General features: G+C 44.8%; 1 protein-coding gene across 3 annotated transcripts in view; it reads left to right on the forward strand.

Moving 5' to 3' along the window:
• The window catches only part of LOC112253220 (HBS1-like protein), a 75,517-nt gene continuing 58,349 nt past the window's right edge, over nucleotides 1–17,168 (forward strand). The window contains exons 1-4 of one of the 3 annotated variants that reach the window (XM_042321335.1): nucleotides 1–159; nucleotides 3,592–3,657; nucleotides 7,129–7,263; nucleotides 9,331–9,594. In XM_042321335.1, coding sequence (XP_042177269.1) covers nucleotides 117–159; nucleotides 3,592–3,657; nucleotides 7,129–7,263; nucleotides 9,331–9,594 — 508 coding nt within the window. In that variant the 5' untranslated portion in view covers nucleotides 1–116. Of the gene's footprint in view, nucleotides 160–3,591; nucleotides 3,658–7,128; nucleotides 7,264–8,480; nucleotides 8,512–8,939; nucleotides 8,949–9,330; nucleotides 9,595–17,168 lie in introns of those variants that run through there. The other 2 variants (XM_042321337.1, XM_042321336.1) reach the window with 2 other exon arrangements.

Here is a 17,168-nt window from a genome sequence, read left to right on the forward strand (position 1 = left end):
TTTATGTGGTGGAGTAGAACCTCTCGCTTCGCCTATGGACGCATGACATGTTACAACAAACGCTGTGAGCCAAAAAACCGCCTCAACACGGCCGAAAGGAGAAGTATAAAGGCAACATGTCCCGGCACAGAAATGTCCGAGGCTACAACTATGATGAAGGTTAGATGCTGTGAAAGTGTTTGGACCCTCCGATGCCCGAACAAACCAACGTGTTATCTAGCAAGCTAACGTTAGCCGATTAGCTTGATAAGGGTCAATTTATTGCTGTCGTGTCCTATTTGGGCTGTCAATTGCAATTGGTGCCTTAACATTAACACAAAGGAATATATTTCAGAGAACTGAGTTTAACTATTTAGTTCATTTAATGAACTAAGTCAACTCTATCGGCCGATATGTGTCAATATTATTGCTTAGTTAGCTTGCTTGCTAGCTAGTTAGCTTTTCAAGTTCCACTCACTGAAGCTGGCCAGTAGGATACAAGTATCGCGATACTCATTAGTATCGTGGCAAGGAAACGAACCATGAACCGTATTTAAAGCTGCACTATGCAAAAATAGCAACACCATTTCCTGGTGGCTAAACATTCTAATAGTTTGCCTTATTTCAGTTAATGTGACAAAACAAGCAAGTATAATGTAGAGTATCATTCAACCATCTAAACTGCTGAGACATCTATTTTCCATAACCAAAAGTATAGTATTTTCAGCTGTTTAGAGCTGGTGTACAAAACTTCAAGTAAAAGAAGCAAAAAAACTAAAATTAAGAACAGGAAGCATAGAAATCGCGTACATAGATCATATTTACCTTTTCTTAGACTGGCTTTCATTGAGAATGACAGATCTAGAACTCACATTTCTATGTGAATTTGGTTGAATTGCCCAACATGTTAGTTTTATATACAGTGCATTCGGAAAGTATTCAGACGCCTTCCCTTCTTCCACATTTTGACACGTTACAGCCTTCTTCTAAAATGGATTCAATTGTTATTATTCCTCATCAACACAATACCTCATGATGACAAGGTGAAAACTCGCTGTTTATTATCTATGCATAGTTACTTTACAAATGACCTTGACTAACCTGTACCCACACACATTGACTCGGTACAGGTATCCTCTGTATATAGCCTTGTCATTGTTGTGTAATTTTCTTGTTACTTTTTGATTTAATTACGTTTGTTTTACTTTAGTTTATTAAGAAACTCTTTCTTGAACTGTGCTGTTGGATAAGGGCTTGTCAGTAAGCATTTCACGGTAAGGTCGACACCTGTTGTATTCGGGCTCATGTGACAAATACAATTTTGATTTGAAATTCGATTTGAAAACAGGTTTTTAGAACATGTATTATAAATAATAAAACCGATACCTTATTTACATAAGTATTCAGACCCTTTGCTACAAGACTCGAAATTGAACTCCGGTGCATCCTGTTTCCATTGATTCCATCCATCCTTGAGATGTTTCTACAACTTGATTGGAATCCACCTGTGGTAAATTCAATTGATTGGACATGGTTTGGAAAGGCACACACCTGTCTATATAAGATCCCACAGTTGACAGTGCATGTCAGCAAAAACCAAGCCATGAGGCCGAAGGAAGTGTCTGTGGAGCTCCGTGACAGGATTGTGTCGAGGCACAGATCTGGGGAAGGGTACCAACACATATCTGCATCATTAAAGGTCCCCAATAACACAGTGGCCTCCATCATTCTTTAATGGAAGAAGTTTGGAACCACCTAGAGCTGGCCGCCCGGCCAAACTGAGAAATCGGGGGAGAAGGGCCTTGGTCAGGGAGGAGACAAAGAACCCAATGGTCACCCTGACAGAGCTCCAGAGTTCCTCTATGGAGAACCTTCCAGAAGGACAACCCATCTTTGCAGCACTCCACCAATCAGGCCTTTATGGTAGAGTGGTCAGACGGAAACCACTCCTCAGTAAAATGCACATGACAGCCCGCTTGGAGTTTGCCAAAAGGCACCTAAAGAGCTCTGACCATGACAAACAATCTTCTCTGGTCTGATGAACTCTTTAGCCTGAATGCCAAGCGTCATGTCCGGAGGAAACCTGGCACCATCCCTATGGTGAAGCATGGTGGTAACAGCATCATGTCCGGAGGAAACCTGGCACTATCCCTACGATGAAGCATGGTGGTGACAGCATCATGCGGTGGGGGTGTTTTCCAGTGGGAGGGCCTGGGAGACTAGTCAGGATTGTGGCAAAGATGAACGGGGCAAAGTACAGAGAGAACCTTGATGAAAACCTGCTCCAGAGCGCTCAGGACCTCCGACTGGGCCGAAGGTTCACCTGCCAACAGGACAATGACTCTAAGCACACAGCCAAGACAATGCAGGATTGGCTTCTGGACAAGTCTCTGAATGTCCTTGAGTGGCTCAGCCAGAGCCCGGACTTGAATCCGATCGAACATCTCTGGAGAGACCTGAAAATAGCTGTGCAGTGACACTCCCCATCGAATCTGACAGAGCTTGAGAGGAACTGCAGAGAAGAATGGGAGAAACACCCCAAATACAGGTGTGCCAAGCTTGTAGCGTCATACCCAAGAAGACTCTAGGCTGTAATGCTGCCAAAGATGCTTCAACAAAGTACTGAGTAAAGGGTCTAAATACTTATTTAAATGTAACATTTCAGTTTTAATTTTAATACATTTTCTAAAATGTCTAAAAACCTCTGTTTGCTTCCATCATTATGGGGTATTGTGATGTCATTATGGGGTATTGTGATGTCATTATGGGGTATTGTGATGCCATTATGGGGTATTGTGTGTAGATTGATGAGGAAAAACTACAATTGAATCCTGTTTAGAATAAGGCTGTAACGTAACAAAATGAGGAAAAAGTCCAGGGGTCTGAAGACCTTCTAAATGCACTGTAGTTAATTGTTTATTTGCAGCATTCAATTCCAGCATTTTAATAAATGTCTTAATTTCTTGCACAAATTGTGTTATCATTTACACTGTCACGTTTCTTTTGTCTTAGTAAGCCAAATATATATATTTTTTTACATGTTTATTTATTTGTTGACAGAATAATTATTATCCTCTTCAACTGCTTAGTCAAAGAGATCTGCTCTCCCAAAGTTGTACAGTTACTTATCACTTCTCAGCCGCTAGCAGCCAATGACTCGCAGTTTCTTAATGGCGGTTTAAAAATGGATGATTGGCATTTTTCCCCAGTCATTACTTAAATGTAACAAATCAAACATTGAATCTCGTAAACAAATTCATGGTAATTCACGGTAACCTGGTAAAGAATTTATTTAGAAATGGCCCTTTAATTGCTGAAATATGTGCCGTTGCCCGGCTATTAAAAGAGACAGGCGGCTATTAGCAATTTAGTTCAATTTTTACTCGTTATTTAATGTAAGGGAATTGTTTCACTATTGAAAGATACTGGTGTGTATCCAGTCCACCAGTAAAGGCCTCATACTAGCTGCCAGCCAGCCAGGCAGGCAGAGTTGCTGACTAGGCCAAATGATAGGCAGCCAGTGTGTGTGAGAGAGTGATTACAATGTTTGTGTGTAACCTAGCTAGCTACCTGCCTCTGTTAACTGTATCACTTTCCCTGGTGTTTCTGCAGACCTTGACGATGACGATCTGTATGGACAGTCTGTTGACGATGACTACTGCATCTCCCCTGCTACAGGTCTGTCACACTACCCTAGGACAGTACACATGTTCTTTATAGTGTATCTCTCCCTGCTACAGGTCTGTCACACTACCCTAGGACTCTACACTGTCAAATCAAGTCAACATGTTATTTGTCACATGCTTCATAAACAACAGGTGTGGACTAACAGTGAAATGCTTGGTAAACAACAGGTGTAGACTAACAGGTGTAGACTAACAACAACAGGTGTAGACTAACAACAACAGGTGTAGACTAACAACAACAGGTGTAGACTAACAACAACAGGTGTAGACTAACAACAACAGGTGTAGACTAACAACAACAGGTGTAGACTAACAGTGTAATGCTCCTTAAACAACAGGTGGGGACTAACAGGTGTAGACTAACAGTGAAATGTTTGGTAAACAACAGGTGTAGACTAACAGGTGTAGACTAACAGGTGTAGACTAACAGTGAAATGTTTGGTAAACAACAGGTGTAGGCTAACAGGGAAATGCTTGGTAAACAACAGGTGTAGACTAACAGGTGTAGACTAACAGGTGTAGACTAACAGGGAAATGCTTGGTAAACAACAGGTGTAGACTAACAGGTGTAGACTAACAGGTGTAGATGTAGACTAACAGGTGTAGACTAACAGGTGTAGACTAACAGGTGTAGACTAACAGGTGTAGACTAACAGGTGTAGACTAACAGGTGTAGACTAACAGGTGTAGACTAACAGGGAAATGCTTGGTAAACAACAGGTGTAGACTAACAGGTGTAGACTAACAGTGAAATGCTTGGTAAACAACAGGTGTAGACTAACAGGGAAATGCTTGGTAAACAACAGGTGTAGACTAACAGGGAAATGCTTGGTAAACAACAGGTGGGGACTAACAGTGACAGGTGGGGACTAACAGGTGGGGACTAACAGTGACAGGTGGGGACTAACAGGTGGGGACTAACAGGTGGGGACTAACATGTGGGGACTAACAGTGTAATGCTGACTTACGGGCCCTTCACAACCACGCAGAGAAAAAGAAAACAGAGAAATAATAGAAAAGTAAAATCACGTAATGATAAATACACAATGTGTAACCTTAAATCAAGGATCCTCAACTAGATTCATTCATATTAGTATTATAATGTTTTGACTGCAAAAGGCCCAAACAGAGATATTTGACTAAAACGTCATTTCAAACCTTGCTTACATTTTATATACGTTCACTGTTATGCGTGGGAATAGTTTAGGACCGATTTCCAAAAGTAAAATCACAAGGAGCTGATTTTCTGGTGTTTTTATTTTTTTATGTCTAAAAAGAAAGAAAAAGAAATTAAGAGAAAAAAAGAAAGCTGTGTGGATATTATATATATTTATATATACAGTGGGGCAAAAAAGTATTTAGTCAGCCACCAATTGTGCAAGTTCTCCCACTTAAAAAGATGAGAGAGGCCTGTAATTTTCATCATAGGTACACTTCAACTATGACAGATAAAATGAGAAAAAAAATCCAGAAAATCACATTGTGGGACTTTTAATGAATTTATTTGCAAATTATGGTGGAAAATCAAGGGAAAAAAAGAGCTGTATGGATATTATATATATATTATATATATTTATATTGCTCAAGATTTAAGGGCCAAATAAATCATCCCCAGGTCGCTAGTTGGGAGCCCTGCCTTAGACTGTGTGTCTGAAATGGCATCTCATTCCCAACATCGCCCAGTGCTTCTGACCAAATAAGGTCTAATTTAGATTCAACCCTCACCCCTCACTCAGGACAAACAGTGACTTACTTTGGGACCCCTCACCCCTCACTCAGGACAAACAGTGAATTACTTTGGGACCCCTCACCCCTCACTCAGGACAAACAGTGGCTTACTTTGGGACCCCTCACCCCTCACTCAGGACAAACAGTGACTTACTTTGGGACCCCTCACCCCTCACTCAGGACAAACAGTGACTTACTTTGGGACCCCTCACTCAGGACAAACAGTGACTTACTTTGGGACCCCTCACTCAGGACCCCTCACTCAGGACAAACAGTGACTTACTTTGGGACCCCTCACTCAGGACAAACACTTTGGGACCCCTCACTCCAGGACAAACAGTGACTTACTTTGGGACTCCTCACTCAGGACAAACAGTGACTTACTTTGGGACCCCTCACTCAGGACAAACAGTGACTTACTTTTTGGGACCCCTCACTCAGGACAAACAGTGACTTACTTTGGGACCCCTCACTCAGGACAAACAGTGACTTACTTTGGGACCCCTCACTCAGGACAAACAGTGACTTACTTTGGGACCCCTCACTCAGGACAAACAGTGACTTACTTTGGGACCCCTCACTCAGGACAAACAGTGACTTACTTTGGGACCCCTCACTCAGGACAAACAGTGACTTACTTTGGGACCCCCCTCACTCAGGACAAACAGTGACTAACTTTGGGACCCCTCACTCAGGACAAACAGTGACTTACTTTGGGACCCCTCACTCAGGACAAACAGTGACTTACTTTGGGACCCCTCACTCAGGACAAACAGTGACTTACTTTGGGACCCCTCACTCAGGACAAACAGTGACTTACTTTGGGACCCCTCACTCAGGACAAACAGTGACTTACTTTGGGACCCCTCACTCAGGACAAACAGTGACTAACTTTGGGACCCTTCACTCAGGACAAACAGTGACTTACTTTGGGACCCCTCACTCAGGACAAACAGTGACTTACTTTGGGACCCCTCACTCAGGACAAACAGTGACTTACTTTGGGACCCCTCACTCAGGACAAACAGTGACTTACTTTGCCATATTCTTTAGTTATTAAAGTGCCTTGTTGCAAACAGGATGCAAACAACAAGGCACTGGGTGGCTACTTCTTTTTGGTTACTACATGATTCCATATGGTGTTATTTCATAGTTTTGATGTGACTTCACTATTACTCTACATCCTCCTGCTGTTGCCTTGGCAGGCCTGCTCCCTCCGTGGCACGTGTTGCTAGGAGACCCTCCTGCTGTTGCCTTGGCAGGCCTGCTCCCTCCATAGCACGTATTGCTAGGAAACCCTCCTTCTGTTGCCTTAGCAGACCTGCTCCCTCCTTGGCAGGCCTGCTCCCTCCTTGGCAGGCCAGCTCCCTCCTTGGCAGAAGCCGGTGTGAGAAACGTGCTAACCAAAACGTGTGTGCTATGAAGCTAAATTAATACTGCACTCTAACCCACAACTTCTTTGCTAGATTTAGTGAAGTGTTGTTAGACAAAGAGAGGAAAGTTGACTTCAAAACGTGATGACATTTTGCTGTGCTTTGCACCTGTTGGTAATGAATCTGTTATCTTCTGACTTGACTTACTGCATCTTTCAGTAACATTGTCCCTCCTGGTTATCTCTAAAAGGCCACCGCATCAGAACTCAGAACTCTGGATGTGACACATTGTTGACATTGCCAAGCACTGTGATTGGCTGTTGAGTGATCCGTTGTGTGTGTGTGTTCTGTGGTATCCACAGCAGCCCAGTTCATCTACTCCAGCAGGCAGGAGAGACCCAACGTTGAGCCACCCCTAGAGGAGGAGGAGATGGAGGAAGATGAGGCCATACACACCTCTCCCACCCTCACACACAACCTGAACCCCCTGGACCAAGGTACCCTTAACCCCCCTCCACCCCCACACACACTACCTCAACCCCCTGGACCAAGGTACCCTTAACCCCCTCCACCCCCCACACACAACCTCAACCCCTGGACCAAGGTACCCTTAACCCCCATCCACCAAGGTACCCCCCCACACACACTACCTCAACCCCTGGACCAAGGTACACTTAACCCCCTCCACCCCCCCACACACACTACCTCAACCCCTGGACCAAGGTACCCTTAACCCCCCCCTCCACCTCCCCCCACACACTACCTCAACCTCAACCCCCTGGACCAAGGTACCCTTAACCCCCTCCACCCCCCCACACACTACCTCAACCCCTGGACCAAGGTACCCTTAACCCCCTCCACCCCCACACACACTACCTCACCCCCTGGACCAAGGTACCCTTAACTCCCCTCCACCCCCACACACACTACCTCAACCCCCTTGACCAAGGTACCCTTAACCCCCTCCACCCCCACACACACTACCTCACCAACCCCTGGACCAAGGTACCCTTAACTCAACCCCCCCTCCACCCCCCACACACACTACCTCAACCCCCTTGACCAAGGTACCCTTAACCCCCTCCACCCCCACACACACTACCTCAACCCCTGGACCAAGGTACCCTTAACCCCCCTCCACCCCCCCACACACACTACCTCAACCCCTGGACCAAGGTACCCTTAACCCCCCCACACACACACACACACTACCTCAACCCCTGGACCAAGGTACCCTTAACCCCCCCACACACACACAACCTCAACCCCTGGACCAAGGTACCCTTAACCCCCTCCCCCCCACACACACTACCTCAACCCCTGGACCAAGGTACCCTTAACCTCCCCCTCCACCCCCCCACACACACTACCTCAACCCCTGGACCAAGGTACCCTTAACCCCCTCCACCCCCACACACACAACCTCAACCCCTGGACCAAGGTACCCATAACCCCCCCCACACACACACAACCTCAACCCCTGGATCAAGGTACCCTTAACCTCCCCCCACACACACACTACCTCAACCCCTGGACCAAGGTACCCGTAACCCCCCCCACACACACACAACCTCAACCCCTGGACCAAGGTACCCTTAACCCCCTCCACCCCCCCACACACAACCTCAACCCCTGGACCAAGGTACCCTTAACCCCCCCCCCACACACACACTACCTCAACCCCCTGGACCAAGGTACCCTTAACCCCCCCCCCCCCACACACAACCTCAACCCCCTGGACCAAGGTACCCTTAACCCCCTCCACCCCCCCCCCACACACTACCTCAACCCCTGGACCAAGGTACCCTTAACACCCCTCCACCCCCCCCCACACACACAACCTCAACCCCCTGGACCAAGGTACCCTTAACCCCCCCCACACACACACACAACCTCAACCCCTGGACCAAGGTACCCTTAACCCCCCCCCCACACACACAACCTCAACCCCTGGACCAAGGTACCCTTAACCCCCCCCCCCCACCCCCTCCACCCCCCACACACTACCTCAACCCCTGGACCAAGGTACCCTTAACACCCCTCCACCCCCACACACACTACCTCAACCCCTGGACCAAGGTACCCTTAACCCCCCCCCCCACACACACACTACCTCAACCCCTGGACCAAGGTACCCTTAACCCCCCCCCCCACACACACAACCTCAACCCCCTGGACCAAGGTACCCTTAACCCTTAACCCCCCCCCCACACACACAACCTCAACCCCTGGACCAAGGTACCCTTAACCCCCCCCCCCACACACACAACCTCAACCCCTGGACCAAGGTACCCTTAACCCCCTCCACCCCCCCACACACTACCTCAACCCCTGGACCAAGGTACCCTTAACCCCCTCCACCCCCCCACACACACTACCTCAACCCCTGGACCAAGGTACCCTTAACCCCCTCCACCCCCCACACACACTACCTCAACCCCTGGACCAAGGTACCCTTAACCCCCATGATTCAACTCTTATTGGAACCCCTGAATTAACAGTGTGTGTGTGTGTGTGTGTGTGTGTGTGTGTGTGTGTGTGTGTGTTTGTGTGTGTCTCCACAGGCAAGTTGTACTCGTGTCTGGACCTGATGCGTGCGGTGCTGGGTGATGCCATGCCAGAGTCGGTCCTTACCCAGGCTGCCTTGCGGTGCGCCTTCGACCCTCAGAGAGCCTTGGACGCCGTTCTCTCAGTCGAGAGCGCCGGGCTGCCGCCCCTGGACGCCAGGACCAATAATGACGCACCGCTGCCGCAGAGAGCAAATAAGGAGACAGCAGTTGTACCAAGAGCCAATCAGGAAGCCTCAGCTGCACCGCGACCAGAGAAAGGTATGCCTGGACTAGAGCAGGGACCACATCGGACCAGGGCCCGGTTTCCAGATGGCCAATTTAGACTTACAGGGAATTTTAACGATGCATATTTTCAACAACGGCCGAAGATCAGCTTTCTCAGTTCAAATCTTTCCTTAATTAACTTTTAAAAAATATATATATATATTTCACAATACTGACGATGGATCAGCTCCTAGAGATATTAATACCACCTACAGCTGCAAATATTGATTAGGCTTATTCTAACGCTTATCCAGTAATAAGGACAGATTGGACACATGGCTGCTCACGTTAGGCTACACATCATGAAATGTATTGAGACCAATTAGACACTAGCCTACAAGTAGCAATATGACATGTATATCAGTTGGGTTGAAATAGACCCCCACCCAGGTAGTGCTGGCAACACTAGCTGCAGTAACCCTTGGAGAGGGGGAGACAATCAGAGAGGGGGTCACACTAGGACAATCAGAGAGGGGGGTCACACTAGGACAATCAGAGAGGGGGTCACACTAGGACAATCAGAGGGGGGGTCACACTAGGACAATCAGAGAGGTGCTTGGGGGGGGTCACACTAGGACAATCAGAGAGGGGGGTCACACTAGGACAATCAGAGAGGGGGGTCACACTAGGACAATCAGAGAGGGGGTCACACTAGGACAATCAGAGTCTTGTCTTGGTTGGGGGTCATCACTAGGACAATCAGAGAGAGGGGGGTCACACTAGGACAATCAGAGAGGGGGGGGTCAAACTAGGACAATCAGAGAGGGGGCATATTATTGTGGCCCTGGTGGCACAGTAATAATCAAAGGTCTGACTGCACAGAGGTGCTTGGGGAGATGGGTTGACAACGGGGGACCAGCGTGTGTGTGTGTTGAGGGGAAGGACTTGACGTTGGTTAATTAAATCTCTCCATTCGTGCTCCATGTTGCATGCCGTCTCAAACAGCTACAACTCTATATGCATTCACACATCAAGTCTTGAGTTGTGCTCTGGGATGGACCAAGTGTTAAACATCTGAGCTTGTGGTTGTTTGTGGAGAGAGAGAGAGAGTGTGTGTGTGTGTATCCCACATCTGTTGCTAAGGGGTAATGATGTTACGGACAAAATAGGATGAATCACAATTGTTTTCTAAAATGTAATTTTCGTAATGCCGATCCTGGTTAACGGTGACGGTCCTTCGTATGAACTGCCAACATTAACACTCATATTATTTTGTTCATTGTAGAAATAAATTAATATGTGCAACATGTTTTTAGTACGTTGCCTTCAGAAAGTTTTCAGACCTCTTGACTTTTTCCACCTTTTGTCACGTTAGTTATTCCAACTTGGATTAAATAAATACAAATCCGCTCCAATCTACACACACCACAATACTACCCCGTAATGACACCACAATACTACCCCGTAATGACACCACAATACTACCCCGTAATGACACCACAATACTACCCCGTAATGACACCACAATACTACCCCGTAATGACACCACAATACTACCCTGTAATGACACCACAATACTACCCCGTAATGACACCACAATACTACCCCGTAATGACACCACAATACTACCCCGTAATGACACCACAATTACTACCCCGTAATGACACCACAATTACTACCCCGTAATGACACCACAATACTACCCCGTAATGACACCACAATTACTACCCCGTAATGACACCACAATACTACCCCGTAATGACACCACAATTACTACCCCGTAATGACACCACAATACTACCCCGTAATGATACCACAATACTACCCCGTAATGACACCACAATACTACCCCGTATTGACACCACAATACTACCCCGTAATGACACCACAATACTACCCCGTAATGACAAAGTGAAAACAGTTTTTGTTGCAAATGTATTACAAATAAATCCCTTATTTACATAAGTATTCAGACCCTTTGCTATGAGACTTGAACTTGAGCTCAGCTGCATCCTGTTTCCATTGATCATCCTTGAGATGTTTCTACAACTTGATAGGAGTTCTCCTGTGGTAAATTCAGTTGATTGGACATGATTTGGAAAGGCACACACCTGTCTATATAAGGTCCCACAGTTAACAGTCCATGTCAGAGCAAAAACCAAGTCATGAGGTCGAAGGAAGTGTCCGTAGAGCGAACCAAAACAATTCTGCATCATTGAAGGTCCCCAATAACACTAATAATAATTGTCCGTAGAGCGCCGAGACAGGATTGTGTTGAGGAACAGAAGAAACAGGGAAGGGAACCAGAAACAATTTAAACAGGACTACTTCTTATTATTTGTATCATGAGTATGAATTGTGAGGCCAAACATTTTATATACTAAAGCACTCGACCATTATGACCTCACTAAAGGCTTCGTCATACAGAAGTTAGACTTAAATCAGAACTGGTTCTCTCGCAGGTTAGTAAGAATGGCCTTGTTCCCTTTTTTCAGATTACAACCTCTCACTTTTGGTTATTTGAAAATGAAATCATCTCCAAAATATCGCTTTTTTCTAAACAAGCCATAGAAAGTTAGTTGCAATTTTTACTAATTGATAATAAAAAATAAAAAATGTAATCTTTGTAAATGATATCATAACAGGGACTGGTATAGTTATGTTACACATGCAGCTAACAAACATATATATGGAAATGTCTGCTCTACCCAAAATTACAACCAACTACTTGCAGCATCACAGCTAAAATGGAATAGGAAAGTAGAAAGGGGACAAAGTAAGGATCTTGTTGGTCGGCCCTGCAGCAAAGACCATCATTGGTTAAAGACATCTGTGATAAGTAGAAAAGTAGTTTCATTTAAGGATAAAAAAAATGTACAGCTGTGACATATGGATAGCAAAATAGGAGGCAAGAGATTTTCCACAACTGATACACGAAACGACGCTGGACTCAACCTCGTTTTGTTTACAAAATTCCTGCTACCAGTAGAATGTTATTTTACTTACCCGTTAAAAGTTTGGACACACCTACTCATTCAAGGGTTGTAGAATAATAGTGAAGACATCAAAACGAGGAAAGAGAAGGCCAAGAGTGTGCAAAGCTGTCATCAAGGCAAAGGGTGGCTACTTTTGAAGAATCTCAAATATAAAAATATATTTTGATGTGTTTTACACTTTTTTGGTTACTACATGATTCCATATTGTGTTATTTCATAGTTTTGATGTCTTCATTATTATTCTACAATGTAGAACAGTACAAATAAAGACAAATCCTGGAATGAGTTGGTGTCAACTTTTGACTGGTGCTGTATGTGTGTTGTTGTTCATGTTTGAGATTGAGATATGAATTCAGACTTATTTGTCTCTGTAGCCATGGAGGCTATGACTCAACTCTGGAATAGCCTATTTTGTTTTCATGCCAATGGTTTGTTTTTTTGACTGCTTTATTGGTTCCATTGCACCAGGCAAGCTCAATCCAGCTCAGATAAAGTATTTGAAATAGTATTCAAAGGTCTGGTTCAGAAACAGCAGAGAGGTTCAGTTTGAAATTAAAAGTGCTTGTTAAAGAAACTAGGGATGCCAATTTCGGTCAAATTTGGTTCTGACTAACTGACCCTCATTAACCGTTCAGTAAACGATAACAAAATAAATTCAAACAGTAAAATGACCAACAGAAAATACTATCAGAGACCTGTACATAATGAGGAGATGCTTGTGTTTCAGCCCTAACAATTGGGGGAGTCTGAAGGGGGAAGGCAGGCGACACACTTAGGCCCAAAATAAACCCATAGAAACGCTTTGGACTTATTTTGGAGAGAGTGAAACCTCTCGCTTTGTATCTTCCTCTCATTATACATTATACTGCCTCTAGTTCACATGACATTATACTGCCTCTAGTTCACATGACATTATACTGCCTCTAGTTCACATGACATTATACTGCCTCTAGTTCACATGACATTATACTGCCTCTAGTTCACATGACATTATACTGCCTCTAGTTCATGTTCCGTTATACTGCCTCTAGTTCATGTTCCGTTATACTGCCTCTAGTTCACATTCCGTTATACTGCCTCTAGTTCACATTCCGTTATACTGCCTCTAGTTCACGTTCCGTTATACTGCCTCTAGTTCATGTTCCGTTATACTGCCTCTAGTTCACATTCCATTATACTGCCTCTAGTTCACGTTCCGTTATACTGCCTCTAGTTCACGTTCCGTTATACTGCCTCTAGCTCATGTTCCGTTATACTGCCTCTAGTTCACGTTCCGTTATACTGCCTCTAGTTCATGTTCCGTTATACTGCCTCTAGTTATACTGCCTCCAGCTCACATTGTAAACTTGAGGGTGACGGTAGGGAGGCTTTTGCCTTTGCATCTGAATGGGAGGTGCACTTTTCGAGTTGAGATAAGAGAAATACATTTATTTTAAATCGTAGCCACCAATTTTTTTTTAACACAGGATTAAATTTAGAGTTGTCATTTGTTGCGTACTGACTGGGCTTATAAAAGCAGGAAACGTGGAAAGATGGCAGCATTGGTTCAAAACTGAAAGCGTGAACCACCCCATTTAACCACAGCAAGGTGACTGGGAATATGGCCGAATACAAACAGTGCAGTTCTTCCCTCCGTAAGGCAATCAAACAGACAAACCGTCAGTACAGAGACGAAGTTGAGTCTCAATTCACTGACTCAGACATGTGGCAGGGTCTATAGACGATCACGGATTATAAAGGGAAAACCAGCCACGTCACGGACACCAACGTCTTGCTCCCGGACAAGCTAAACGCCTTCTTCGCCCGCTTTGAGGATAACACAGTGTCATCGACGCAGCCAGCTACCAAGAATTGTGGACTCTCCTTCTCCGTGGGCGATGTGAGTACGACATTTAAGTGTGTTAACCCTCGCAAGGCTGCCGTCCCTGACGGCATCCCCAGTCGCATCCTCAGAACATGCGCAGATCAGCTGGCTGGAGTGTTTACGGACATATTCAATCTCTATCCCAGTCTACTGTCCCCACTTGCTTCAAGATGTCCACCATTGTTCCTGTACCCAAGAAAGCAAAGGTAACTGAATTAAATTACTATCGTCCCGTAGCACTCACTTCTGTCATCATGAAGTGCTTTGAGAGGCTAATCAAGGATCATATCACCTCTACCCTACCTGACACCCTAGACCCACTCCAATTTGCTTACCGCACAAATAGATCCACAGACGATGCAAACGCCATCGCACTGAAACGCCATCGCCCCCAGATGGTGAAGGTAGGAAACAACACCTCCACCCCGCTGATCCTCAACATTGGGGCCCCACAAGGGTGCGTTCTCAGCCCCCTCCTGTAGTCCCTGTTCACCCATGACTGGATGTCCACATGCACCTCCAACTCAAACATCACATTTGCAGACGACATAACAGTAGTAGGCCTGATTACCAACAATGACGTGACAGCCTACAGGGAGGAGGTGAGGGCCCTGGGAGTGTGGTGCCAGGAAAATAACCTGGAGCTGATCGTGGACTTCAGGAAATAGCAGAGTACCCCCTTATCCACATTGACGGGACCTTGGCGTACACACCACTGAAATGGTCCAACCACACAGATCGTGTGGTGAAGAAATTTCAGGAGGCTGAAGAAATTTGCCTTGGCACCTAAAACCCTCACAAACCTTTACAAATTCACAATTGAGAGCATCTTGTCGGGCTGCATCCCCACCTGGTACGGCAACTGTACCTCCTGCAACCGCAGGGCTCTCCAACACATCACCGGTTTCAAACTACCTGCCCTCCAGGACACCTACAACACTCAATGTCACAGGAAGGCCAAAAAGATCATCAAGGACAACAACCACCTGAACCACTGCCTGTTCACCCCACTATCATCCAGAAGGCGAGGTCAGTACAGGTGCATCAAAACTGGGACCGAGAGACTGAAATACAGCTTCTATCTCAAGGCCATCAGATTGTTAAATAGCCATCACTAGCCAGCTACCACCAAGTTACTCAACCCTGCAACTTAGAGGCTGCTGTCCTGTATACATAGACTTGGAATCACTGGTCACTTTAATAATGAAACACTTGTCACTTTAATAATGTTTACATACTGCTTTACTCATTTCATATGTATATACTGTATTCTATTGTATCGTAGTCTATGCGGCTCTGACATTGCTCGGCCATATATTGATATATTCTTAATTCCTTTACTTTATATTTGTGGATATTGTGCGTAGTTGTGAAATTGTTCGATATTACTGCACTGTTGGAGCAAGAAACATCTGCCCTAACATCTGCTAAACATGTGTATGTGACCAATAAAATTTGATTTGGTAGGATATTCCTCTCTTCAAACTAGGCCCTGGAGCTCCTGTGGTGCTGCCTGACAGGTGGTAGGATATTCCTTACCCCTCCCCTTACGACATCGTACGAGCCAATGAGAAAAAGGCCTTCACCCCGAGTATAGGTTGCTAAGGAAGTGGACTGCCTGTTGCTGGGCTACCTCACATGTTCTAGAGAGCAGGGTAAAGACCCCTACATACTGATCTCGGGCCAGTTGTGCATTTTCACCACTAATGGTTAAGGTTAGGCTTGAGGGAGGGGAAGCTGATCCTAGATCTGTACGGGAAACTTCACCCTGGAGGTTAAGGAAGTGGATTTCCCAAAACTGCTTTTTGAAAGTATTCTGAGAATTTTATTGAGAGAGGAAAAAAAGATTGGAGTTTATTTTTTTGTAATCAGAAACAGTGGATTTTTGTTGGATTTTGTATATTCTTATCATCTTTTTTGAGTGTGAATCTCTTTTTTTTACGGTAGCTCTTCAAGAAATATAAGATAAATCCCTTCATGTTAGACGGAAAGAATAATGATATAGACTTGAGGGGGTTGTGCAGCTGCTATTGGAAATATGTGTCAGTTAACCATTGTTCTGGCTCAGCACCTGTGTGTGTGTGTGTGTGTGTGTGTGTGTGTGTGTGTGTGTGTGTGTGTGTGTGTGTGTGTGTGTGTGTGTGTGTGTGTGTGTGTGTGTGTGTGTGTGTGTGTGTGTGTGTGTGTGTGTGTGTGTGTGTGTGTGTGTGTGTGTGTGTGTGTGTGTGCGTTTAGAGGACACCTGGAGTTTTTCCCATGACTTAACACACAAAATTGTTTCACTAACCTTGTCGGGACACACAATTTAAAGTCCTATTTTCCCTAACCTTAACCTAACTCTTAAACCTGATTCTAACTTTGATACTAATTCTAAACCTAATTTTAACACTGATTCTAACCTTAACCCTAAAAAACCACCTTGAAATAGGATTTGACCTTGTGGGGACTAACAACATGTCCCCAGTTGGTCAAATGTTTGTTAGTTTACTATTCTAGTGGGGACTTCCGGTCCCGACTAATATAAACTATATATATAAATATAAACTATATAGTTCCCTACTAATATAAACTATATAGTTCCCTACTAATATAAACTATATAGTTCCCTACTAATATAAACTATATAGTTCCCTACTAATATAAACTATATAGTTCCCTACTAATATAAACTACATAGTTCCCTACTAATATAAACTATATATATAAATATAAACTATATATATAAATATAAACTATATAGTGCCCTACTAATATAAACTATATAGTTC

This window comes from Oncorhynchus tshawytscha, linkage group LG05 (genome assembly GCF_018296145.1).
Source record: "Oncorhynchus tshawytscha isolate Ot180627B linkage group LG05, Otsh_v2.0, whole genome shotgun sequence".
Lineage (NCBI taxonomy): Eukaryota > Metazoa > Chordata > Actinopteri > Salmoniformes > Salmonidae > Oncorhynchus > Oncorhynchus tshawytscha.